The sequence below is a fragment of the Amphiprion ocellaris genome, chromosome 19 (genome assembly GCF_022539595.1).
Source record: "Amphiprion ocellaris isolate individual 3 ecotype Okinawa chromosome 19, ASM2253959v1, whole genome shotgun sequence".
NCBI lineage: Eukaryota > Metazoa > Chordata > Actinopteri > Pomacentridae > Amphiprion > Amphiprion ocellaris.
In genome coordinates this window covers 6,131,898-6,158,442 of record NC_072784.1, presented here as the reverse complement: position 1 = coordinate 6,158,442, position 26,545 = coordinate 6,131,898, and the positions used below count along the sequence as shown (strand labels likewise).

Below are 26,545 nucleotides of genomic sequence, written 5' to 3'. Positions count from 1 at the left end.
GATATTTTATTTTCCAGCCATCATCAGCCAATGCAAATGATGATTCAGATATTGTACATCTCTACTCTAAAGCACTCATGCTGGTCCACAACTCTTACCATTAGATTGTTATACAACCTCAGCATTAGCCACAAAACATAATTACTGTTGGGTAGGAGAAAAGCTCCGTGTACGAACAAAGAAACCGAGCCTTTGAGCTGATCCATACTCTATTGTGCCTTGCTATACAGCACAGCTGTGTGTGCATGTCTATAGGGACGTGTGGGTGCCTGGTGCTTTGGCACTTCATTGTCACCACAATGGGAATACGCCAGCCACGTCACTCCTCTGTCTCTGTTTTTCTATGAAATTTAAAATAAACCCACAGTCGACCTAGACACGGCAAACTATGACAAACTCGTTCACAAAAATCAAAAACCTATGGGTGGCACCTTACTTAATCTCTAGTGATTTTGGGTTCAACTAGTGATCTAGCCTTGGTGGTAATTTGGTTTGCTAGGAATAAAAGCCCTACAGAATTCTATTCACAGCAAAGCTTATATTATGAAAATCTATTATTGGAAGTGTTGCTTCTTTGATAAGATGTCCACAAGAAGTAATGATTTTATTAAGTACATGTAAAGACATCGACTGCAATGATACGCTTGATTAGTTCGGTAGTTTGCTGCAGTTAGATGTACCACCACACTTTCAAACTATATTTAAAAACCTCAAGTGGCTACACATTTTCAACTTTGTCAAATTATTTGAGATCAAATACATGATGCACTAAAACAACAACCAGCAGAGGAGCCTGAGGATTGGAGGACTGGTTGTTCAGCCTGGGAAGAGACAAGCAGACACAGCTCTCTAGCTGTGACACACATAGTCAATGACCTTTTTGTGTGTGTGTGTGTGTGTGTGTGTGTGTGTGTGTGTGTGTGTGTGTGTGTGTGTGTGTGTGTGTGTGTGTGTGTGTGTGTGTGTGTGTGTGTGTGTGTTTACATATAAAAACAAAAATTATTACTTCACATTCATAAATTGTTAGCCTTCCATGAAAGACTATTTTTGTAATACAAAGGCTCAGTTCAATACCAGATAGCAGGAAGGCACCTTAACAGATCCTTTTTTGTGTAGAAATGCCAAGCCCTGCACATGCACTGCCTTTTAAATGGCACAGCCTTTCCTGCTCTCTTAAATGGGGTTGGAATGCTAAATCCCTGATGAGAGGGTACAATTGAAGAAATGATCAGTGTAAATGGTCAAATCTACCTCTAAGGAAAAAGTAATTTATCAGTTAACTAGTTTATCAACATAAACAACTCCCCCTACAACGTGCTAATCAAATGTACCGAGTTAAATAAGAGGGACATGTTTTTTAATAAAGAGCACAACAAAAAATGTTGTAAATAAGATACTTAATTGTATGTTAAGTGCAACCTTTGGATATGTTTTGTGTTGAAAACTTTATATAAAAGCTACAACACTCTTGAGATCCTCCATTATGATTACAGGAGTTTCAGCTGTATTGATGTATGAGGCAATTGATCCCCCATAACGATAATAAAAGAGTGGCATCGCTTCATTATATTATTGTCACACTATAACAGACAGCAGGAAAAAATAGAATAAGACATGAGTAAAAAATCTCAAAGTAAAGCCCAATACAATAACATTCAACTTGCAAATAAGGACACATTCAATAGCACCACAGCAATGATGTGCTGAGGTCAATACTGAAGTAAATGTAAGAGGTCTCAAGCACATTAATAAAGAGAGGTAATCTGGCACTGAGTGCAGCTCCAGAGATTCTCTAAGGATCCTACCAGGCGTTGTCTAAAGTGGTTTAACTCATAAACCCTCCCTCTCACCACCTCCTCTCTCTCACTGTGGGTGAAGACATCACATACAATAATCTGTCATTAAAGTAAACAGAATGTTTGATTCAGAGAAATTGACAGTTAACCCTCTGAAACCCAAAACCCAGCAGGAAATTAGAAAGAAATTTTGCAAAAATTACACCACTTATGAGCCACGAAATTGCAACAAACAAAAGCAGCATTGGGTATCTCACTTGTTTAAAAAAAACAAATCTAAAATCACTTCATTCTACCAATTGCTCTAACCACATCTACAAAAATCGAATATTCTGTGCTCCTTGGCACAACCATGAAACGACTAGTGACTCGGCTGCAACCAAAAATTCACAGACTTTTTGTCTGCACTGGGATGAACTGCAGGAAAAAACGTCCAGAAACTGTTGGGAGTTCAGAGGGTTAATATGTCAATACACTTTCACATAATACATAATCACCACAGTGTGTGTAATACTTACGGATGGGCCTTCATCTCTATGTAATTCTTGGGAATGAAGCCGTCTTTTCCATTTAGCTCTGCCTTGTACCAGTTCTGATCGCACTCTTCATTTAATACCTAGTGTGGACAAAAAGAGGTTCAAATGAGTGCCAAATAAAAATGTTAATGACGGAAAGCAATCCTCTAAATTGACCTTTACGGCAGTCGGTTTAATTGGTTTAATTTCCTGTGACCTCAGAATGTGCATGTCCTTTGAGGTACAACTGCTAGGTAAACATTAGGAAACTACAAAACAGCAGAGAAAATCATTATGCAAACAATAAAATTTCAAACTCTTCCAAAAAAAACAGAAGTAATGTATACATAAGCATCCTGTCCCTTCAGCCATAAAGACTAATTCACCAGTACAACATAGCGGGCAAGACAGCTGTGAGGGCACTCATGTCTGACAAAATATGACTACAGTGCAGGTGTGTTGAGCTAGTGGTGCATCCATGTGTGTCAAAGTCAATAGGTATGAGCCACTTGTTCTATGTGGGTGCATGCTTACACATGATGGGTCACGCTTAAAAAAGATTTCTCTTCTTTCCGTAGCATCTGTCTGGCTTGTTGCATTCATAATTCAAAATGCTAGATTTTTCGCCTCGAGTAGAATTATAAAAATGTCCCTCTTAAGAGACTGACTAGTCACTCAGCATGAGTTTTGAGTCTGTGTTGATCATTTGTAAAGTAAAACTAAATGCAGGTTAAATAAGCATCAATGAGGGGAAGTAGTGTGCTCTATCTTTCCTTACAATACATTACGCACGAGACAAATCTTCACAACATTTCTGCTTTTCACCAACATTCGGACATGAAGAAATTTAAGGGGAAAACTGTGCAATGGCACTGAGTCACGCAGCTTTTATCAAAAGGGCATGACAAAAAAGCATTCCACAACACAAGTCTGACTTAAGGCTTCCACAGAACAGCCAGGTATGAAGACAGAAGAAAAAAGGAAAAAAGTGCTACACATGTCACACAACCATGCTGTTAGTTGTTTGATTCTTTGAGCAGCTTCAAGTAAAGCAGAGCTAGTACTGATGCCACTCCTTCTCATCCAGTCAGAATCCCGTGTTAAGGAATGACTCAGTTCTACTTCTAAAAATTAAGTGAGTCAAGTCTGTTAAAAACATTTCTTTCACCATTTATCATCAAATCTCCTCTGCATAAATTCAGGTGAAAATTCACGGAACTTTTGTCCAGAAAGAACTGACAAAAACCATCACACAAAAAACACAACTGATCCTTGATGTCACTTAGGCTTTTCCAGTAATTTTTCACAGTGGTTTTCTTTACTTTTCACACACAACTCTGCATATCAAAAAAACTGTCCCTATATTTTCTAAATCACATTTTCTTCCCTCCCCTCTTCCTCTGCCTTTAAATTCATAATGTACCCATGGCCCTGCCCAAGGCAGCTGTCCAATTGGTCCCTGTGCCGTGTGAGTGACCTGGGTCTATTTGCTTCAGTGAGCCTGCAGAATGCCAGCTGTCCCTCGTCTTCCCAGCTGCTAATCCTGCGCAAGACCAGCATTACTGGATGAGGGAGTGGCTTTGGACCAAAGGCAAAAGTAGGCTGCAGTCAGGAGTGGGAAGGTAGATGTGTCTATATTTATGTAGCGTAATAATGGCTAAACTGGTGAAAACTCAGCTAGGATGAGCATGTTTAACATTGTCAGTGCTATCTGAACCAAGACTCAAACACAGGGTCATAGCCTCTGGGCTTTATGTTGACACACCAAACCAACCTTTAAGAGCAAGCACCTACAAAGGCCGAACGATCCATTACCGTGTGGCTTTGCAACCGGCTTGCTACCGTCATGTAGTTCTCTGTAAACGCACTCGCACTGTGAGCCCAGGGGCTATTGCTTGTGAAGCATAACAAGATGCGTGTACTGCCAGGCAGGCCGCTTTGTGAGCCTGTATTTAGTCACAGCAGTACTTTGGCACGTTAGCATGCTAACATTTCCTTATCATCACTAACAGCTGCACTAAATTTCATGGCATTCCATCTATATGTTTCATGAAACCACCAAAAATATTAACCGCAAGTTGGTATCAAAGTCAGATACATAATTTAGGAATGAATATATAAAACTCTGGCAAGTGAAAACTTTAACCTGGACATAGACTAAAAAAAGAAAAGTCAGAAGATCAGTAGTTGTTAGTATTTATCTCCTTGGCACCCTGAGTATTTGGAGCATATTTCAATAGCTGTAAAAATACTTCCCCATAAATCACAAAAGTCCACTTAATGATCCTGCTAGAAAAAAAGTCAGAAAGTGTCTCCAAAATTACGGAATAGATCATGTAGGGACTGTGCACAGACATAAAATCATTGCAATCAATCAAGTAAGTGATTAGGTCTTTTTTTTCAGAACCAAAGTGACAATTGACCTAAATGGCTGTCCAACACTTGCATGGATAAAAAGGTAGAGGTGAAAAATATGAAGAAACGACAGTAATTTTTGTCATAGCCAATCACCTTTGGTGATCTTGCTTTCACTAATGGCCTCTAAAAAGTCTACATGCTCAGTCAGCTAAACTGCTATTAGTTAGAGAGGTGCATGAATATTCGGCTAAATAACTGAACATAGCTAGGATCGACAGTCACCATCAGAAATAGTTAAAATATCAATACTTCATGCAACCCCTGTTGCGTCTAAGGTGTTACACAAGATGTTAACTGTTAAGGTGGAAAGTGACAAGGATGACATGTCACAACACCAGTGGGGTTTTGCTCTATTTTAAACTAGAAAAAGGAAATAAGGTTGTATCTAGACTGTCAGAATTAGTTGAAATGTGAAACACTGACTATGGCAATGCATGATGACATTAAATAAAAAAAGGTGTTTTAATGTTATTTGTACACTTCAATTTGGTAAGATAGGCTTTGCAGGACAATGTCCAACATTCATATGCAGGAGAGTGCCACACATTTCAGCAGTACTTCAAATACCATTTGGTCACTGAAGAATGAGATTAACTATTTCAAATCACTCGTAAATATGCACAATATTTTTTTCAGACAGTGTTTACTCATATTGAATAAATTGTGCTTATTTTCTACTGTTTTCTGAGTGTTTTCGTACTTTTAAACTAGTTCAACTAGCCTAACTTTAAATTTACATTTAATCTGCAGGGAACTGGTTGTTCATAACATTTTGTCAGAAATGAAAATACCAACATGGTAAACATACACAGCAAAAACTATGTTTGATTAGTGGCCAAAATGATTGCCCAACTATACCAGCGTCCACGTGCTGTGGAAGGGCCCGAACATGTCTTTGAGATACTCTGAACTCCAATGGACCCCCTTCTGCTTACTGCCAACAACATGGATTCTACATATCGCACATTTGTGTCAGATAAAGTGCTTTATTTAATTAAGCCCTGCATGTGTTATTGTCATACTAACTGCTGACTCACAGGGAAGTTCATCTTGAGACACAAAAACAGTGCCCTGGGCACTCAGTCATGAGCAACATGTGATGGTGCAAGTGACTGATTTGCTTGATCTACGTATGCTGGAATAAAACTGATCCAAGGAATCATGCTCACCATATTGAGTGTCTACCCTGAGGCTGTTTTAACAGTGCTGACTGAGAGGAAGAGGTGGCGTATAATGTTAGTTGAGGGGAGCGCAGCAACAAAAAATCTTCACATATTTCATAACAAACATAAGTAACACAAATTGTGGGAGTAGAAAATGTTTTCTTGCACAGCACTGTAGGTGGAAGACTTGCCAAGCAGTTAGAAAGACAATGATTCATCCTTACAACCCAGGCTCAAGCCCACTTGCTGGCAAACATCCACTCTGCTGAAGTGTCCATCAAACCCGACCAGCTAGAAAGTTTCTGAGCTCCACTCAAGGGAGGTCAGAGTGCATAAACTTTCTAAACTGGATGAAACATTGATTTGATATTGATATGTAGATTCACTTCAGTTAAGTACACTCTTCTGAGATACACTATCTCCACAATTGTGAAAATAAGTTGACAATGAATTTTACATGTTTTTCTCTCAGCAAGATGACAGCAGAGACAATGATAAAAGCATTCAGAGCACATTTCTTGACCCACTGTGGTCAAATAAGATGAAAAGAAGGTCTCATTGTCCAGCACAGAGCAGACTTCAGTCAAAAAGTTTATTTAGTGGTGAAAAATCATTTCACAGATAAATCATAAGTCTCTATTCTATCACTGACTAGAAGGAGACTGGCTGACTGTCTGCCAGACAGTGCAACATGCCATTAGGCCCCGTGAACCGGAGTAACCTTAAATAATTACCCAGTCTATGACCAAAGTTAATAATAGAGCACAGCGGGTACTGCAATATGCTGTATGCCTAAGCTTTATACTGCAGAAATTGCTAAGATGCTTACGTGAATTTTCCTGGGAATTCAAAAACAAGCCCCTGTCAAAATGATGGGTATCAAAATGTATTTCTGTCAATGCTGGGCACAGATATTGCAATAAATCTCAACATCTGCATGTACTGATGACATTTTTTGGTGCAGCTGAAAATGTTTTACTCTTGTTACCTTTGCATGAAGATAATTATTATCAGCTGGGATGCTCTTGGCCACCATTTTAAAGAAAAAGTTGACATTTTGACAAATATGAGTATCTGGTTTCTAGGGGAAAGTTCAATGTATTGTACGCAGAAGCTTCACCTTAGTTTAATTCTAACAATGTAGTTTTGATTGAAGTTATAATTCACTACCCATGTACTTGTAGCATGTGGCCACCATTTCAAAATATTAGGAACATGATAGAGAAACATGCCTGCGTCGGTCGTGCCCCCATATTCTAGATTTGATTGTAAGCGCTCTGCTGAGAAATTTAATCCTGCTGAATAGAGAGTAGATATTCTTCATCATTTAACAATATTGGCAAATAACACTTCGAAAACTGAACTGAATGCGTGAACACAAGACTTAAATAGAGGGGCTTTACAAAAAAAAAAAAAAAAAAAAATATATATATATATATATATATATATATATATATAAAACGGCAGCAACTTGATAACTGTACAATCAAGAATAAAAGTTCCCCTGAAATACCGTATGTGCCACCCACATACTCATGAGCTTAGTGAATGAATGAATTACTGTTATCTACAGTATGTTTTTACAGCAGGAGATGACTATCAGTTGAGTTGATTGAATAGATTCACAAGATTTGAATCAAGCAATTCATGTGTTTTGTTATTTTACAGTTACTTTTGGCATAGCCTCATTTTACAAAGGTTTAATTTAAAAATTAATACATATGCCAGATAAGACACAAGTACAAAAACAGGTTGCCCCTTCAAATAAACTTGCCTATTTTTGACAAATAAGACACAGCATTTATTATTCCACATAAACAATGCATGAACTATCATTGTGGTCTTGATAAAATGCATTGTAAAGGTGTCCATAAATCAGTTAAAAAAGTTGCTATCAGTCCAGAATCAGTGTGATTTTAAATATCAATCCCCATTTACAGATTGCGTAAGCTAAAACACACATTAAGGATAATTTTCCTTTCCAATAACTTGCATACATTTTTACAAACAGGAAGGCAGACTCATTAAAAAAATGCTAAATCCATTCTACATGACAGAATAGTGGCTCCAGAATGTGCCAGAGGCGACCAAACTTTGACTGGCTACTCCATAACTGTGGGGAAAAGCCATGCCAGCACCTCTAAAGATCATATATTAACACGTTACATCTTGTTAATTGGTGCAAAAACTAAAATGTAAAAAACAGTAACTGGCCATTTTACAGGAAATAACCTGCTGTAACCATTTCCAGTCTTTGTACAAAGCTAAACTAACCAGCTGTTGGCTTTATATTTGCTCTACAGACAAAAATACTTTACATCTTTTCATCTAACTATTGAACAAAAGAAAAGCTATATTTCCTAAATTGTCAATGATTTTCTTCAAGTCGTATTTAACATCCGCTGAACATGCTCTCTAACTGGACTACAATATGCTTATACAGTACGTGCCCATCCTACCTGTGTGTAACTTGGTAACAGTGGTAATTTGGCAGTTTTTGAAATTTGAGTATATATTTATAATGCTACTATAAATCTTTAAACTAGGGGACATTTTGTCAAATTGGCTAAAATGATGGGAGCTCAATCCTGAAAGCTAAAATGGTGATGGGTTGTAGAGAGAAATTTCATGGTCAAAAAGAATATTAGAAACGCACTGGAAATGGCTCATACTTAAATCCTTATGGGTCTATCTGGTGGCTTTCAAAACTGAAAGAATGGCGTGAGTAAAAGCAGAAATAAATTATTTGCTTGCTAGGCATTTCTTTTTTTTTTTTTTTAAACCACACAGAGAAGATAACTGCAGCATTTTGTCTGACTGAGCTCTCTCCCTGTGTTCTAAGCTCAGCCAGCATTGTGCTATTGCATTTCTGTGGATGATATGCATTCCCTAGTTGCCTCTGAAGATTTTTTTTTGTCTTTTTAATCTGATTGAGCCACAATAGTTGTAGGAGTTTCTATTTGAGAGGCTAAGATCCAGTCCAGGGATTATCTCCTGCACAGCTGCCACTGTGGTGTCCCTCCTCCCCCTATCGTTTTCTCTCTCAATCACACACTCTGAAATAATGTAGCACTTCCACCCACAAACCCATGTGTGACACTAAACATAGATAACTGTCACATCAAACCCTGGTGTACAAATATTAACTCTGCACATCTCCATAAAACCATGAAATTATACAATACTGCGAGTAAATCCAAGTGATAAACACAGCTGCTGTATTTCAGTGTAATAATTCTCCCAGCTTTGTCTTCTTTAGAAAGATTTATTTAGGCTGGTGTAGACAAACTGATGCAGCAAAACAGCATTTCTTCCCTTGTATTCTGTTACCTAATGAAAAGTCACTGTACCAACTTAGGCACTAAAATTATCAAGTACCTTAGTTATTTATATGAACAGCAGTTAAAATTAAAAGCGACAGGTAATTGAAAGCTGCTGTTACTATGTATTGTTGGGTCCTAACAACAATAGTTGCTGGGTTATTATTTGTAAACCAACTTCAAACATATTTTTGCTGGGTTTCTGCTTTAATTTAAATGGCATCTAAATAATGAGCAAAAGGTTATTAGGCTGAAACCCTAACTTTCTCACTCCTCACCATCTAAATCAAAATTCCATGTATAACATCAAGTATGTAGATTAAAGAAATATTCATGCTCAGGGTGGCATTTTTGCATACGCCCTACTAATTTAATATTTTGTTGTCCAGTGCAAGATGGAGGTAGAAAGTGACGTACATAGGGAGACAGACAGCGGCGACAGAGAAAACAAGATGCTAAATAAACCATGTCTGCTCAGTCCACACAGGATTGCAATAAATCAGGAGCGGGGATTACCCTGGAGTGTGAGTTAATCTGAGCGTGTGGCAGGTCAGCCAGATAGAAAGACAGACTAGCTAAAGCTTCGTCAGAACCTCTGAGGCCAAAGCCTGTTGGATCTGCCGCCAGTGTTAATGGACCTGATAGAGCCCCGTCTGTTGTCTGTTTGCACACCAGACTGCAACTTCGACACACTTTAAACAGTGATTGGTTACCTAATCAGACCGCAGAAAGTTATCAGTTCCAAATAACAGCATAGTATTTTAATATGCAAAGTCAGAGTCGGCCACTGGTAAGAAGAGCCAGTGAACCAAGGCTCAGAGGAAATCTAAGTTTTAAATAACTCAAACAGCACATCGCAAACTAGGAGACTTTTTTTTGCAACCCACAACAATACATTTGGTTTACATTATTTACAAGAAACAGACATAGCACATATTTTAATATCAGTCTGCATTTGCCCTCAGTTCAACAGCTACCAAGGAACATAAAAACGGATTTAAATGGAGAGGTGGTAGGTGGATCAGTCTGTAACGTTACTTCTAGCAGACAGTATCACAGCATTAGGCGGGTTTGGCTTAAAGAAGAAAGTGAAAATGTGTCAGGAAAAAGAGAAGGTCTGTGATAGCACAAATACCAAGACATTTGTGTGTGTGTGTGTGTGTGTGTGTGTGTGTGTGTGTGTGTGTGTGTGTGTGTGTGTGTGTGTGTGTGTGTGTGTGTGTGTGTGTGTGTGTGTGTGTGTGTGTGTGTGCTGGAGTGCCAACTGTGTGGATGTCCTGTAGGAATGGAATTTGAGGCCTGGTATGTTGACATGCTGGCAGCAGTGGGGCAGAGGGGACAAACTGATTCACCTCCTCAACAGTACAGTATCTAGGACAGTACCCAGGAGGTGTGGGATCAAGTCATAAAAAAGTAGATGAAGAATTGGTGTGGTGACGTTAAGTCACATAAATACCTTATTACAAAGACAAATAACAGCATTTCTCTGGACGGATTGATATGGACAGAGATTTTAAATCTCAGCAAATTTGGGGGTGTGCTGAGAGAAAATTATCCCATCAAAATGAGTCTGACCTGTTTAGCTCACAGCAGGGAGGCAGCAGACTTAGACCAGGATAGGTCAGTGCCAGGGAGGTAATGAGTGTCACCCCAATACAGAAAGACACAGGGGAGCAGATTACACTGAATTCTATTAAATAGAGGCTTGTAACACTATTGTAATTAAAATAATGCTTGGGGCCATTACCACATGGGGAGGCTGCCATATGGAGCAGAGATTGTGGCTTCAAAACACACATTGCAACTCGATCTATAAACTAAACATTGGACACCCAACCAAAAAAAAAAACTTGACTGTGCTTTCACTGTGGCTTGAAAGTCTAGCCAAATCCTATGCAGAAGCCATAAAATATTGCATTTTCTTGTTGTTCTGAGACATATTTAAATATCAATATATTAAAACATATTTACTGCAACCTAAAACCATTAAAACCATTCTGTAAGGCCAAATATTTTTGACGCCAAATGGTCTAGACAAGTTGAGAGTGCCTACTATATGCTTACAGCAATGAAAGTTGAGTATCAGCTTTACATGAACTGTAAAATGCACTAATCAAAACAACCACAGTATATAAAGTAGTGGTACTTACAAGGAAAGGAAACAGAGAAAGTTAAATGTATTAAAGCTAATTGAAAAATAAAAAAATAGACAAAGCATTGGACAAAGTCTTTAACATCTTAACTAACGAACGTATCCCATAAACAAACATTTTTGATATAATAGGCAACAGGCAATCCAGCAGCTAAAAAAGGCCACCTTTTGATGATTAAAAAGTCACAATGCCTGAAAAATGGTTAACTTACCAGCCAAGCTAGAGTAACTCTCATTTAATGGTTTTACGTGTGATAATTGATATGCAAGAATAATTCTGGCCTTACTCCCACTGTAATGCCCCTTTCTTTTCTCAAAATTAATAAAATCAATTTGAATCAGGCAGCTGGGGGCAGGATCCTCTTTTAAATCATGATGTTATTTATCAGAGCCTGAATTCTCAGTGCAGTTTATTTCAGCAATATTCTTCTCATGGATCAAGCTTTAAAAAGCGCCAGAATCTGTTGTGCGGTAAACAGATGTGACAGCTTAGGCAACTGTGTGCGTTCAAGAACAACCGTTAATCTTATAAAGCATTAAGATTAGAATTGTTGCTGTCTGATGCAAAGGTGAATTTTACCACTAAAAACCACAATGTTAAGTCAGTTTATAATCCAAAAGTCACTGATCCAGTTATGTCATGGAATACAGGTAACTGTGGTCACATCAATTGTGCATTTATAAATGTATTAAATATTAGCTGAACAGTGTTGACCTATTTTTGGACTATTTTCACTCATATGCTGTGCGGCTTGGAATTTAAAGCTGGGGTAAAAGAGAAAGAAAGAATTATAACTTTTGGTTTAAATACAGCTGTCAGTGTCTTTATGGCACATCAGCAGGGAGTGATGCGGAGATGAGAAGGAGTGAGACCTAATTACAGCTCTCTGACTCAACACTCAGAGGGGATGACTAGTGAGAAAAAGGCAGCAGGAGCGAGAGAAGAGCAAAAAACAAGGCACAATGACGGAAGAGAGATCAAGTGAGCCAAACGGCAAGAGCAAAAGAAAGCGACACGAGCAGAAAAAGAGAGAGAAACAGAGTGAGACTAACAGACAGACAGAGAGAGACACACAAACAGACGCAGAAAGATAATGAAGGAGATAGAGGACCACTTTGAAGAATCACACTCCTTGTGATCAGCTTAGGAAAACTCCTCAAGGGCAAATAACATAAAATGGGGGCATTTCATTTTCAAAGCAGGCAAGCAATGTTGTATTCTGCGGAGTCTTCCATCTCCGTTAGCTGGCTAGCTAAATGACTCTTTGTGTAATTACACCAGTCAGCTAAAAGACAAAGTTGTCTTTTCATCACCACATTGCACAGATTTTTTTTGGTCCTCATTAAATGCAACACGTAACCTGTATCTGTAGTACCACAGAAATGCTCTTTCTAACCTCCTCTTTTTATTACTCTTAAGATGCCAGGAAGAATGTTGAAGATGTACAGTAAATGTTCACAAAAAACTATCAGTAACATTCACTATTATTATGACCATTTCATTTTTGTCTTGAGTGTTTTTTTCACCAGACTTGACAGACGCATAGAAATGACATGGAGATACTGACGTCAGCTGGGGCATTTATGTGCAACGGTGATAATCAAGAAAGCCGAGTCGTCCTAATTCTTGCTTTAGAGGTCTAATTTAATGAACCATACAGCTTGCATGTGCTGGATTACTCAATTAGAGGGTGTCCATGGTGCTTGCATCCTTAGGGCATGTGTACACTAGTCATTTTTAAGTGATTAAGAAAATGTTACGAGGAAGCACCTAAACAAAACACTAAGAACCTCTTTCAAAACTGCTGTATCTGTGTCTAGTGCAACTTTGAGTTCATAGTCAAATGCAAGGTTTCGCTTTGGTACAAAAAGCTAAAGAGTAAAAAGCCCATTACTGCCCACTTTGGTTCCTAATACATAAATCTAGAGTAAACTCTACATTACAAAGTTCTTTGAGACCATTATTAAGAAATGCATGCACTGTATAGCACCCTTAAAATTTCGTATTGTATCTACATGTATACGCCTTTCTGCTACCAATGGCAGAACGCAACTTACTGAATTTCATAAACATCACAGTCATGTAATACTTGTTCATGATGACAAAAAATTATAAAAGAAAAAAACAAATAGAGTGGATTTATTGCTCATAACAAAGTTAACAATTTGGTTTCTATTTGGGTATGTAGTAGTGAATGGGTTGGAGAATGGGTGAGAAGCTGATTTGGGACAAAATACTCCCAATTGCTTCATCAAGTACCTGAATACCGTCTGTACTGGTGCTACTTTATCCTGTACAGGTGCTCCTTAGCACAGACAATTCATTGTTCTATTGAGCACACCAAGCAGTTCACAGAAACAAGAGGGAGAAAGAGGCCACTTTAAGAGTTAGCAACAGGCTTCAGTGTTGACATATGAAACATTGCCCAGTTGAGCAGCTATCAGGCTAAAGAAGGTATTTTCTGTGACAAATGTCTGCTGCCTAGACCTGCTATCACATGTTGACTTTGAGGAATTACCTCAAATACATAGACACACAAAACAGCGCAACAACGAAAAGGGAGCAAGACAGGAAAAGGTTCATGCAAACACACCTTCCTCCATCACTACGCTAAGGCAAAATTTGCAACTTTCACATCTTCCAATGTGAGCATAAGCATGCTGGTATTGGTGTCACAACAGGTGGCTATTCCTGCCATTTTTAAGTTGACAACATATGTGCCCTTCCAGTTCTCATCTTTTGTGGATACTACTTAGTCGGTAAACACCAATTAAAAATCTATTTACAAGTAGGGTTTGTAAAAACAACAAAAGCAACACACATACCAGTGTGCTGCAAGGGTACTTCATAACTGAGATGCTAAAGTTACACCAGTATTTATGGGTCTGGGTCAGGCCCTGTTCTATTACCGTTCTTTTCTGGGTCTGTTTAATATTATATGGAATACCCGAGTGGATCCGAAAAAAACAGACTGTGATGCTAATCCTTACGTAAGCAATGCTAATCTTAGCAGTTGCAGAAATGAATAAGCAGTCGTTATTGTAGCCCAAAAGGGCAAACAGTCAGAGTTATCTTTTTTCAAAGCTGTTTCTAAACTAGTTTTGCTTGCCATCCATCACTGTGACTGCAAGTGGAATAGGGTGTGGATTAGCCATGCTATTTGAACTAGCAACAATAGAGTCACAGGAATCTGCATGTATTTTACCAACTTTCTCGACAAGGCGGATGATTTATACAAGGCCTACTAACATTACATAAGCTAAGACACAAAGTTTTGCTTTGACAACCTGTTAATTGATGAAAACTTAATAGCAATCAACAGTGAAATCTGTACAAATCGGGTGTGTCTCCTGGTTGGGTATAGGGCCCAGCTTTCAAATAATAGATGGGTCTGTTTTGAGTTCTGAGTATTACATTAGTGGGTTGTTTTTGGGGTTTGGCACAAATTGGGGGATCCATGAATACCTCTGTTTCAATAACAGTCTGGATCTTTGTCATGCATAATGAGAAACATAAGTATTGACTAATTCAATCCCAAGCAAACTAGGTTTGTTGTGTTCGAAATAATTTTACTTAAAAAAAATGCCATGTATGCATCAAAGCAAAACACAAGTTTTTCTTACATTAATATATCACAGTTTGAAGCAGACAAAAGACAGAAGAGAGAAACACAAAGTCAGAGACATTTACTTATCTAAGCTTTCTCTCCAGAGATTCAGCATTTAATTAGAAAATTGTCTGCTACTACGCAAATGTGAACAACGCACGCACAGTCTGTCAGACTCCAGTAAGATCACACAAGGCTTTTGGCAATGTAAGTATACTCATCTGTATCGAAAACTGCACAATGAGCAACATAGTAGGGTTTTATTGACCATTAAGCTTCACATAGTCACTTCTGCTTCATAAAGACAGCCAAGAAATCCACAGAAAACTGCTGCTAACTTGAATTAAATGTGCTTGGAAAGGAAAAGAAAAACCAAATAGAAGAAATGGAATCTGGACTTGGAGCTCAGATTCTAACAATAGTTAATGAGTCTTTTAAGTTAATTTTGGACAATCAAGACATTGACGCATTACAAAGTAGATAAAATTATTTCTCTCCTCTGCAGCTGAGTGGACAGAGAAGTGAAACCAATATCCTAAGCAGTAATAAGTGACAAGGCTATCATTAATCATGGGATGGGTGTGGGGTCTCATAAGAAAGTGCTGAACTACCACTTAAAATATCCATCTGCCTCAATAATGTCTGTCACAGTGCAACTATAAAAGAGGAGACTTTAAATAATTTTACTGCAATTCTATTCCAAGTAATGTGACCAATAAATTCTAGTTGTCTGTGTTCAAAATGATAAGGCTTATGCATCTCGGTGTAAATGCAGTGCTGTTGTATGCTAGATGTAGACTGTAGAGTTGCCGGAGTTTGCTGTGGAGACACAGGAAGTTGCTGGGGGTTGGAAGACACATCAAACAGGATGTGAAACAGCTAAGCTGTAGCATTAACATAAGCGCATTCAGATACAAGGACACACTACTGTTGGGACAGACTAGACAACTGTACCACAGACTAAACTCAGCATTCACTCCTTGCTCAAAAAAGGATTGAGGCAGCATGAGATGAATGTGAGCGGTGTTCTTCCTCAGGAAAACTTCTTTTCTTGTTTTTTTTTTTTGTGGAATATCTCATATTTACAGTCACTTGCAACAAAACCTGTCAGTTCAAAGTCTTGTAATCTAGAGACCCTAAAATATTGGCATTTTAAGTGGAGAAAGGCTAAAATGGATGATTTAATTATGAGAATTCCTTGATTTAGCTAACTGAAATTGACCTGCTAAATCAAGTATCTCAAAATCTGGCATAGGTAGTCAAACCTTTTAAAAACTTTCACCACTGTACAGTTCTCTGGTTTAAATATTTATTTGACCATTTCAGGTTCTTCATAAAGTTTTACTGTATATAAGGGTGCTCACTAAAGTCTCATTTGTAAATGAAATGTATTCTTTGATATTCTGACTTACATTAAACAGCAGCTCGATATCTGGTGCAGTCTTCATTCTGTTCTTTTGGGGTTTCCCTGTGAGGTGATACTTAATTTCTCAGCATACCAACAGACTGTATCTCCTCTTTCATTAGCAAACAATTGCCTGCCTTAATGAGCACCGAGTGTCTTGACAATCCTAGACTATTGGCTATGTTCGTTATCTACTGGCAAGCTCTCATTCAATTCCTGGGGCGACTTTAAATTAGAATTTTATGGCATATTATGGTATTAATGGCTGCAACATAATATTGACAGAGTAGTATAAGCTGAATAGTCTTCTTAAATAAAAAAGCCTTGACTCTGCAGACAGCAGTTTGCAGAAGTAGCACAGTCGGAAGGCGGATCTTAGATCATGCTATATGGGCAGGGTTCAAAGATCTATTAATGGTAGATAATTCTGCCAGCTAGAAGGGCTGGTAATCTTTATTTATTTAAGGAGGAAATGAGAACAAGTGCACAGTGCTTAGGGCAATGGCCAGACTTGACTGCGGCCTCCACATGCCTGCTACGTTGCCTCTAGATCTTCTTTCTGACACATAAAATGAAGTAAATAAGACTAGATTAAATTACGCTGCATACTCGAACATCGATGGAAATGCAAAAAAGAAAAACAGAAATAGCTTGACAAACATCTGCCTTGATTATACATATATATGACTGAACCAACAGACTGCTGTGAATGCATGTGTGAATAGTGATTTACCCCTCGCTGATTTTTATACAGCCATCATGCCCTGTTTATTGCTGTCATAATTGGTCATGTAAACAATGTTTTCATGCATCTTAACTAGTTATAACAATGAGGCTGCCATTTCAAAAATGACTTTTTAATCATCGTAACATGAAAACGCAATAAATAGTACAATACATACGTGAAACTAACGTTAACTAATGTTAACTTCTGTAACTGAAACCAAGCTCACAGTTTAAAAGGGGACAAAAAGACTAAAGTTACAGTAGACAGACTTGGAGACAGATCTTGTATTCACCACCTTCCCCTTTTTTGTCTATGCATGATAGGAAATCACACTGTGAAACTAACTTGTCTGCACTATGCAAATTGGTCATGGGCCCACACATTGTACTATAAAATACTTTACATGTAAGCTTATGCTTCAGTGCTGCCAAATGTTCTTCACACTGTGGCCCAAATTCAAGATTAATCAATAAATCTGTTCATACATTAAGACTAAGAGAGAAGTTTACAAGTTAAACAACTTGAAACTGTCTGTAAAGATAAAACAGGAAGGTTATTGCAACAACACGGTGTCATTTACTGATAATGAGCAAATGCAAAATGTAGAGCAAAGTGCACATACATAATTATATATTTAGCTTATTAGATATATTTTCTTTCATATTAATGACCCCTACATAAAATGGCATTGCATTTTTTTTTTTTTTTTTTACAGGTAAGCTGGGAAAACTGGAGCGTAAGAGCCTGTGCAAACTCAGTCTGCTTCACTACTCAGTAACTAGCAAATGTGACAACTACATGTTGGTGTATGACTCAAGGCTGCAAATTAGAGGTGGGTATAGTCTGGTCAACCAGCTGTGACTCATAGTGACACAGAACTTGCTATCCGGCTGACAGTTGTGGAATCTGATAACTAAATATCTTTGTAACGCTGGAGAATATGGGCTGCCTTTCCTGTGATGAATGCCTAAGACTGTAATAAAGTAACATTATGAATGAAAGCAGGAGCAGCTAAACAAAGTGGTAGCTAACACATAGAAAATAAAAACTGATTGATCATAGTCAATAAAAATCAAGGAGTCACTCACAAAATAAAACCAAATTGACTTTTAGGTGGATCACAATAATCTCCTGAAGGACTTGGCATCAATAATCAGGATTTATTAATGAAAATTCTGGCTGTAAGAGAAATTCTCATGACATTTTGAGCATAATCTTAATCTATTAAGACACATAATATTGTCATGTTTGTCAATCTAAAATTATGTCAAGTGACAAAAAATTAGCACATGCAGATTTCATTATGATTGAATAGGTCGACAAAGGATTTCATGTCTCCAAACAACCTTTTCATCCTCACAGTGGCAGACAGGGGCTTACATAAAAGGCCTTTTCTAAAAGCAAATGAAACACAGACAAAAACTGTGGCACTAAGCCAGAGCTGGGTCTGTGTAATATTTGTGACTTTTGGTGAGAAACTGTACTGCTGATGCCAAACAAACATACAAACAGCAAAACTACAGTCAACTAGATGTCTACAGTACCAATCCATATTAGTTGTGTATATCACATGCAAATTCTAAGGCATTATTATCAAGGCAGCAAATTCCAACTCAGGATTCAAAGCTACTTGGATCAATGTTTGGTTACATTCAGCTACATATTGTATTCGGGATGTTTTTCAAAAAATGGTGTACTGTTAGTTTAGAAATTACAGTCTGAGATATTTCCAGCTGAGAACTTACTACTGCATCACTGTCACAGCAACTTTACAGGTGTGCATTAGACTGTGTCCACACTAAAACGTTTGATTTAAAACATATAACCTTTGCTATATTTAGTCTCCAGTCCACACTACTCCAGTATTTTTGGACACCTATAACAGAGACTTTAGAAAACACTGCCGACCCCATTTAATTTGAAAAGTTCAGGATAATATTTAAAAGTGGATGCTCAGAAACTGTGACTTTTAGAAGTGATGATGACACCCACATTCGCTTACTGACTGGTACGTGTCCTTCCCTGATTCAACACACTGCTGTCCTGTGACCCTTAAAGACATCATCCTTGACATGCTGTGGTTACTTCAACTTGGATAACAAATTAAAGGCATTATATACTGTGGTTTTTGTTAGAAGCTGTTGTGCATTTATAGCTTACATTTGATCATCCTCAGACTGTTTACACATGCAAGCAAATTTTTTGGACAGAATTCAACTAAATGGCCATTTGCATTTTCAGGTGTGCCAGTATGGACGTAGATTATTTCTGAAAAAGCAGTCATCAGGACAAAGAGTATAATATTTGGTTAAAATGTGGTTTTACAAGTGAGCTAGCACTGGAAAACTACTGCTAACTTTCAGTAAAGTGGGCAGCTCAGTAGTGTACTACTGAGTTTTATGCCAAGCATGCTATAGCTAAAGCTGATAAACCACAAGATAAGTACAGTCACCATAATCATCTAGAGTCATGAGTGATTACCTTAGCCAAAACAGTAAAAATAAGAATAAGATGCACCATGTAAATTATAATTTAAAACTGTACAGCAACAGCATGCAGTTAGTCTGTAGCCTTTGCATCTACACCACATTATCATTACCACATTGTAAACATTAACAAAATTACTCTACTGCAGTGTGTGGCAACAGGTAGTGAGACTGTGAATCAACGCAAAACTAGCTATCCAAAGTAAAAATCTGAAACACCTAACAGATATTGTTGTATGCCTATATCAGGGCTAGAGCTATCAACACAGCCACTATCTCTGAGTGATACTTAAAATGGTGAGAAGTTCAGGATTCTACATACAAGGCAAGCCTTAACACAGGGTTGCTCTCCTGAGAGGGAGTCTTTGTCCTGAGAGCAGAGCTATTTAGTATTAGTATCAGCGGACAGATAGCACTGGTGATGGGAGCAAAGGAGCCACAACGAACATAGTCCACCTAAACAAGGTTTTTATATGTAATACTGCAAGCGCTTAGCTAAAGCATCAAGCAAAGCAACAAGGACACCTAATGCAAACAGGAACAACTGTAAATAACCTTGACTTGTTAGGTGATTTATAATTGCAACGCTTCTGTTGATTATGTTCTTTTACTAACAGTAATGTAGTCAATTGAGAGAGGAATTCAGTATTATTGATGTTTAAATAGCTATTAAGTAACCAAAGTATCCAAAGCAGAGAGCAAAGAGTAAAGTGAGATGGAGAAAGTGCTTATTGCTTTAAAGTAATTAGCTAATGTAAAAAAAAAAAAAAAAAATTGGCAGAAAAAACTGGTAAAGAGCACACTCAGCTAACGCCCGGCAAACTATTGCCATACTTTTTAGCTTATTAGTTGGTAGGCTTCCACTGCACAAGCTGATGTTCAATACTTTGGTGCCACAACAATTCTAAACTTGACAATAAGTAATCACAAAAATTGTGCATAAATCATCATGTACCTCTCTCTTTTTATTGTTTCTAGTTATAGAAAAGTTGCTGCAAATGTACAATTTTGTGACACACTATCTACAAAAAACCCAGGGATATACTGATGAGACAAATTGTTCAATTTGGTAATCACAATGAATTGCTGGCAGATCACCAAAATTACTTTCAACAGCAGCCTCATACAAACATGTTTAATTTACGGTCTTTTCTAAACACCAACAAGCCTAAATGGGTGCATATCACAAGTGAATACCACTTGATGCTTCCATTCATATCAATGGACTTAATGGAGATCAAATCAATACACAACAGCATTATCAATACTTCGGGTTTGGAATATGGCTAGACAACAGCTCGTGCTACAACCTGCTCAACAGCTTGCTCCAAATCAAATTTCAAAGTAGATGCTTACATCCAAAGAGAAAAAAAAACTTGTTTCTCATTTGAAAACAGAGAAAACATTATGCAGTCCACTGTACCCTCTACTTTACATTATGAATATATATTGTACACAGTGCTATTTGATTATTCACACAGGACAACTGTCACACAGGTAAAAAGAGAGCATTGAAAGCTCCTCATACAGACTGGCTTCCAATACTAGGCACTTTTTTCAGGAATGAGCTGGAACACCACTTGAGTTAGAAAAAGTTAGGGACATGTATTCCTCTGAGTGGTGTTGAAGGTTATATTATCTATCTATCTATCTATCTATCTATCTATCTATCTATCGAGGGTGTAACAATTAAATATCTCTCTACTGATTGATTGATCTATAGATGTATAATTGTTACTCTCTCCCTAAAGAAATCTTGTCCTCACTAAAAGTTTCTGACTAAATAAAGTCGAACAAGCTAAACAACATGTTAAATAAGGTCCCAATGTACCTCATATGTTTCAATAAATGACAGGAGCATGTTCCTTCCAGTTTTTCATTAGTTACCTGGGGTTAGAAACATTCAGGCTTGAAACTAATGTATGAGTACCAAGGAGAGGAACAAAAGACGGAAACAAGATAAAGGCGATGAAAGAAATAGACGGGGGGCAGCATCTGACAAAAATCATGCCAATTTATTCTATCTCAACAACTGGTCCTATGGGCAAAGTAGCCAACAAATGATTCAGATGAAATGTGGCCACTGCTAGAGGCAACATTTGTGCTGGCTTTCCTTCCCCTTTTTAGATCCGTTCTCTGTATGGACATAAACTGTAATGCATTCATTTTTTGTTGCTTTTAAGGTTGTGTGCTTATAGTATGTTGCACAGTCGCTATTTTACTCTGGTCACATACACAACTAGGACCAGGACATATGAATATTTGTCTTTTGATTTTTAAGCCACTGTGTGCGGCAGAGTCAGTGGGCACCAAAGTCAGATATTTTCTATCTCTACATGGTTACACATTACGCATGCAATGATTATTTTATGTTAGTCATTAATGTAACATCTTCCTCATGGAAATCTCTGAGACAGAGCTGAAAATATTTAGCAAGGAAACAAATTACAAACCGAGTGTAATGCAGCGCTTCTTAACATATAGAGGACTGTACAAAACTTTTTTTGTAAAAATGAGCTGAACATTAGATATTAAATTACATATTTCACAGAATATATTAGCTTAGCCACCAGTAGGCACATCCCATCTTTAATGGCATCAATTAAAGAAAAAAAAATCTGTGGTATTTCCCATTAACTTCTTGGATGGAACTCTGTCATCTGGGGAAAAATAAGAGATTTTCCAACAAGGCAGCTGGCTGTTGAAATTAGAGGTAAAGTACAGTACTTTTTATTGTCATATGCAAATTTAAAGAACCCCTATTTAGCTCAGTATTTAGCTCAGCGTTTCCTAAGCTGACTTTCTCTCTCTCTCACTCTCTCTCCCTCTAGGCCCCCCTGCTGAGATAAGAAGTCTTTTCAAACCGCTCTGCTCAAATCTCTTTTTCTGAGAAAACAGCAGTCATTCCTGACAGAACAGTCAACTCATCCACAACAACTGCTTTCTTTAAAAAAAAAAAAAAAAAAAAGCTTAAAAATAAAAATGGTAACTACGAAGTCAGTGTCCTCACAACAGTTTTCCATATACCTGTATGTCAAGGCAAAGCAGATGTTGCCCGTAAAAGCAATTTACTGTTATGATCAAAACAGCATGACAGGTTACACTGAAAATACGAAAGGCTGAGTGGTCCTTTACCAACATAGCCTGTACATGAGGGGTAATTCGATCTGTAATCGACCAGAAGTTCAAGTGTGGTTTCTGAAAACGACTTTAACTTAAAGCAGTCCTGTATAGTACAACAATGACTAACCTAAAAACCAGCAGGCAGAAAAGGGAATTCTTAAAGTCACACATTATCCAGTGAGTATTTTAGACAAAGTATCTAGTTAGAAACATTTTCTTTGAAATTCTAGAAATATTAAATGTTATAATTTTTTTCTGCACTGTCATCTTTTCAGCCCACACTTCAGAACTTTAAATTTAACCAGGGTAGAATAAAATAGTTAGATTTAAATCCAAGAAAATCATCGTGTAAAAAAAAATTTCTGTAAGTGCTTTCTCAAATCTTGGCCATCTCATCAAGGTCAGGGAATGACAAACACTTTTCAGCCAACAAGAAAGCATAAAGCTTTGAACAAGCTTCTCATGCCTCAGGATAGGACAAGCCTGGGATTTCAGAGAGAGCTCTTTAAATAGTTCATAATGGAAGACCTTGCAGCTTCTGCCTCTTAAATCATTGTGCCTTTGCAGAGTAACACCGTCTGTTTAGAATACTTCACTATCCTACAATAGGCGACAGCATCTAGGCAGCATCTTGTTGCTCTGTTGCCACATGTAATTATCATGTGTATCATCACATAACACAGCAGTGTTCTGGATTTTAGGCTATAGCCCAAACGGATTCACATTTTTCTCTTGTAAATGTTGGCTGAGAAGTGCCTCTGGCTATCCTATGACAATGTTAAATCTGAATGAAAACTAAAGTATAAAATTTTCTCTTTTTTCTCCCGACTGAAAAACTTTCTTTACTTTTAATAGTACTTTTTTCCTTAATCACAGAGCTGATGATGCAGAAAATAAAGTGAAAGTAAGAAAATATTTCCCAAAGTTTTGCAATCATGAGCAAGACAAGTCTTAACATCAAATATTCAAGCAGTTATCACTTACCTTGAGGATTTCTCCACGCTTGAAACTAAGCTCGTCATCAGCAGTAGCTTTGAAATCGTATTTGGCAATGGCCTCCATGGTCCTTTTGGCGTGCTGGACGCTGCTTGTCAGAAGTCGTGTTTCAGCGACTGATTAAAAAAATAAAAACACTTATCCAGGCTTCTGCGGTGAATCGCTTTTCTCCGAGTCTCTCCTCCCGTCAATGACCCGTTTCTTTAGGGCTTAGACCTCACATAAAGGTCACAGGAAGGTACCTGAAACAAGGAACCACATGATGCTCAGACTTGAGTTTAGCTGCACAGCAACTGAACATCTTCTAACCACTTCAAATTCATCAACCACTCAAAAGTAGATCATTATTTTGTGTCTGAATAGTGTACAATGTCACCCAGATGCACGCACAAACATAGCTTTTTATAACTGCTTATCCGTGATATGACAAAATTGTTTAACAACTGAAATTGGACACCTAAAATGTCTAAAATACAAACACAATATTTCTAATGGTCATTTTCAACAGCAAAAACCTATGTGAAAACGTCTTCTGACCTGCAACAGTCATCAGAGAATTAGAGGATCCTGATACAAAGTGCACTACGATCTGTGACTATTCCTACAGAACTTCTTATCAGCCAAACACCTGGTCCAATCTAAGATAAGTCAGTAGTTATTTACGCAAAGCTGACAGTGATACACTGGCTAAACCTACATTTGCTGGGTTAAATAGATAAAGCTTTGTTATCCAATTAAATTGTTTGCTAGCATGCTATCGTACAGCTCTGATGGGCTCACACTAATACAACTCTGCCTCTACTAAAGCCATTAAATCTGACAGCCAGCCAGAAGACAACAGAAGAGAAGAATGGCAAACCTGCCAATGCAGAGTTCACAATTTCACAAGGTTTATAATTCAAGAACATCTCTAACGGATGAACAGTCAGTTCGTCCGTTAGCTAGAAACACAAAATACGGGGCACATTTTTTGCGAGATAAGGGATCTGGTATAAACAACACGATAAGTCCTGACATACTACTATACGTGTTGTTTACTCGAAATAACTCAACCCGTGACCAGCAGACCTTTATTGAAGACGAACATCGGTTACAGAGGTGCTATCAAAGGCAAAGTCATAAAAAGGGAAGCTGGAGTTCAAGCAGAGACAGACTGTAGTTACGGTTAAAAAAAATCACATCCTTCTCAAGACTGTTCACTGTTAAAATGTCACATATAATCATCACTAACTTGCCACTTCCAGATCAGAGCATTTTTTTTTTACTGTTTTCACTCGACTTTGAGTGGCTCGATTCCGTTCCAGCAAACAGACTGCGCCCACTGTTCTCGAACGCTACAGTTAGCATGCCGGCTAACGGTCGGATAACAATAACTGCGATGCAGTGCGGTTATCAAACTTAACCCTGTTAAATCTGAACAACAGACAAATTAACGACGACATTACTAAAAGCTCGAGCCCGGGTTCAAATAAACGGGAGGTGTTTTTAAACGCTCGAGGCCTACTTGCTAGATTCACGTTAGCAAATGTGAAAGGGAAGAAAACACCTTTTTTTTCATAGCGTAAGCTGTTGTTGCTAGCAGTTAGCCCAGCTAACGTTATGAACTTGGCTAGCCTGCGTCGTGAAATGAAACAGTACACAACTTCTATGTACAGACAAAGCGTAAAACAAACTCACCACTCGAGATATTCCGTTTCGATGCTGTCACCGTAACAAAAAAAACTGCAATTATCCGCTCACTGCTTCCTCTACAGAGCCAACCAGCGATGTATGTGTGCTGTCGCTTCCACCCCGACCCAAGAGCCGAAAACTAGCTGCTAGCATACGTTTAATTCCGCTTCCTTCCACGGAGCTCCGAGGATCAGCCTGCTGCTGTGACTGGAGCTCCTCCCTGTCAGTCTGTGCCAAACCCTCCACATTACTGTCACCCACGTCTGTCAGCATTATACAAGCTACTAATAACTCAGTAGTACACAGGGGAAAATGACACTGCGGTGAAAAAATAAAGACATTTTCAGCAGATAACCTGAATTGCTTTATTTCGAAGTAATTTTAAAAATTCGACAGTGATTGGTATCATTTTTGTCAGTGGATGTGTCTGCATGAAAGATAAAAAAAAAAGCATATATACACCCAAAACCAAACCAGCTCTACTTTAGATGTTATTTAGACTTAGCTTTGAGCTTTACAGTGCTGATTTGAAACAGTAAACAAATCATTTGTGATGGTTTGTGTCTGGTATCAATGTCTTTGGGCAACAAAATCTTCTTTTTCAGTGGTTCTTTTCTGTTCCTTCCTCATTTTGCTGTGCTCACATGGAATCTGCACAAATTCCGTCTCTTCAAAGCAACAGTTTAAAAAGGGTGCATGATGTGTTGGAGTTGATCTGCCTTATTTCACTTTATACTTCTTGCAATCTGACTATGGTGCAAGTTCATATTTGGATTTTGAAGTTGAAATGAGACTAGCCCATGCCAGCTATAAAGAATTCAACTAAGGTGAAATTACAATAGGTTAAACATGAGATAAAATGAACACTATAAGGTCAGGTATCAGTAGTAAGTTTCAAGCATCTTGATGATTTCCTTGGTCGTCTTTCATTGTTTTCATTTTTTGCACATCTGCTTTTAATTCTGGCCTCTTGACAGCAGGCCAGAATTGAAATCCCTTGACCATGCTGCCATCTAGTGGAATGTTTTGACTTTATAAAAACAGCGTTCACAACTTCAAGGGCTGGTGTCAAAGCAAATTTGGCAACCACAGCAAAAGTTCCCACCAAAAAAGTGTATGTTTAAAGCACTGATATGTGAATATCACAAGAGGAGTGTTCATACCA

At 38.0% G+C, this 26,545-nt stretch overlaps 1 protein-coding gene across 1 annotated transcript in view; it reads right to left on the bottom strand.

The window, feature by feature from the left end:
* Positions 1–25,544, bottom strand: part of grb2b (growth factor receptor-bound protein 2b) — a 33,107-nt gene extending 7,563 nt beyond the window's left edge. The window contains exons 1-3 of the mRNA XM_023269288.3: positions 25,387–25,544; positions 23,698–23,951; positions 2,315–2,412 (exon numbers count right to left, since the gene is read on the bottom strand). Of these exons, the coding sequence (XP_023125056.1) occupies positions 2,315–2,412; positions 23,698–23,775 (176 nt within the window). The 5' untranslated portion in view covers positions 23,776–23,951; positions 25,387–25,544. The remainder of the gene's footprint in view (positions 1–2,314; positions 2,413–23,697; positions 23,952–25,386) is intronic.
* Positions 25,545–26,545: the final 1,001 nt, after the last annotated feature.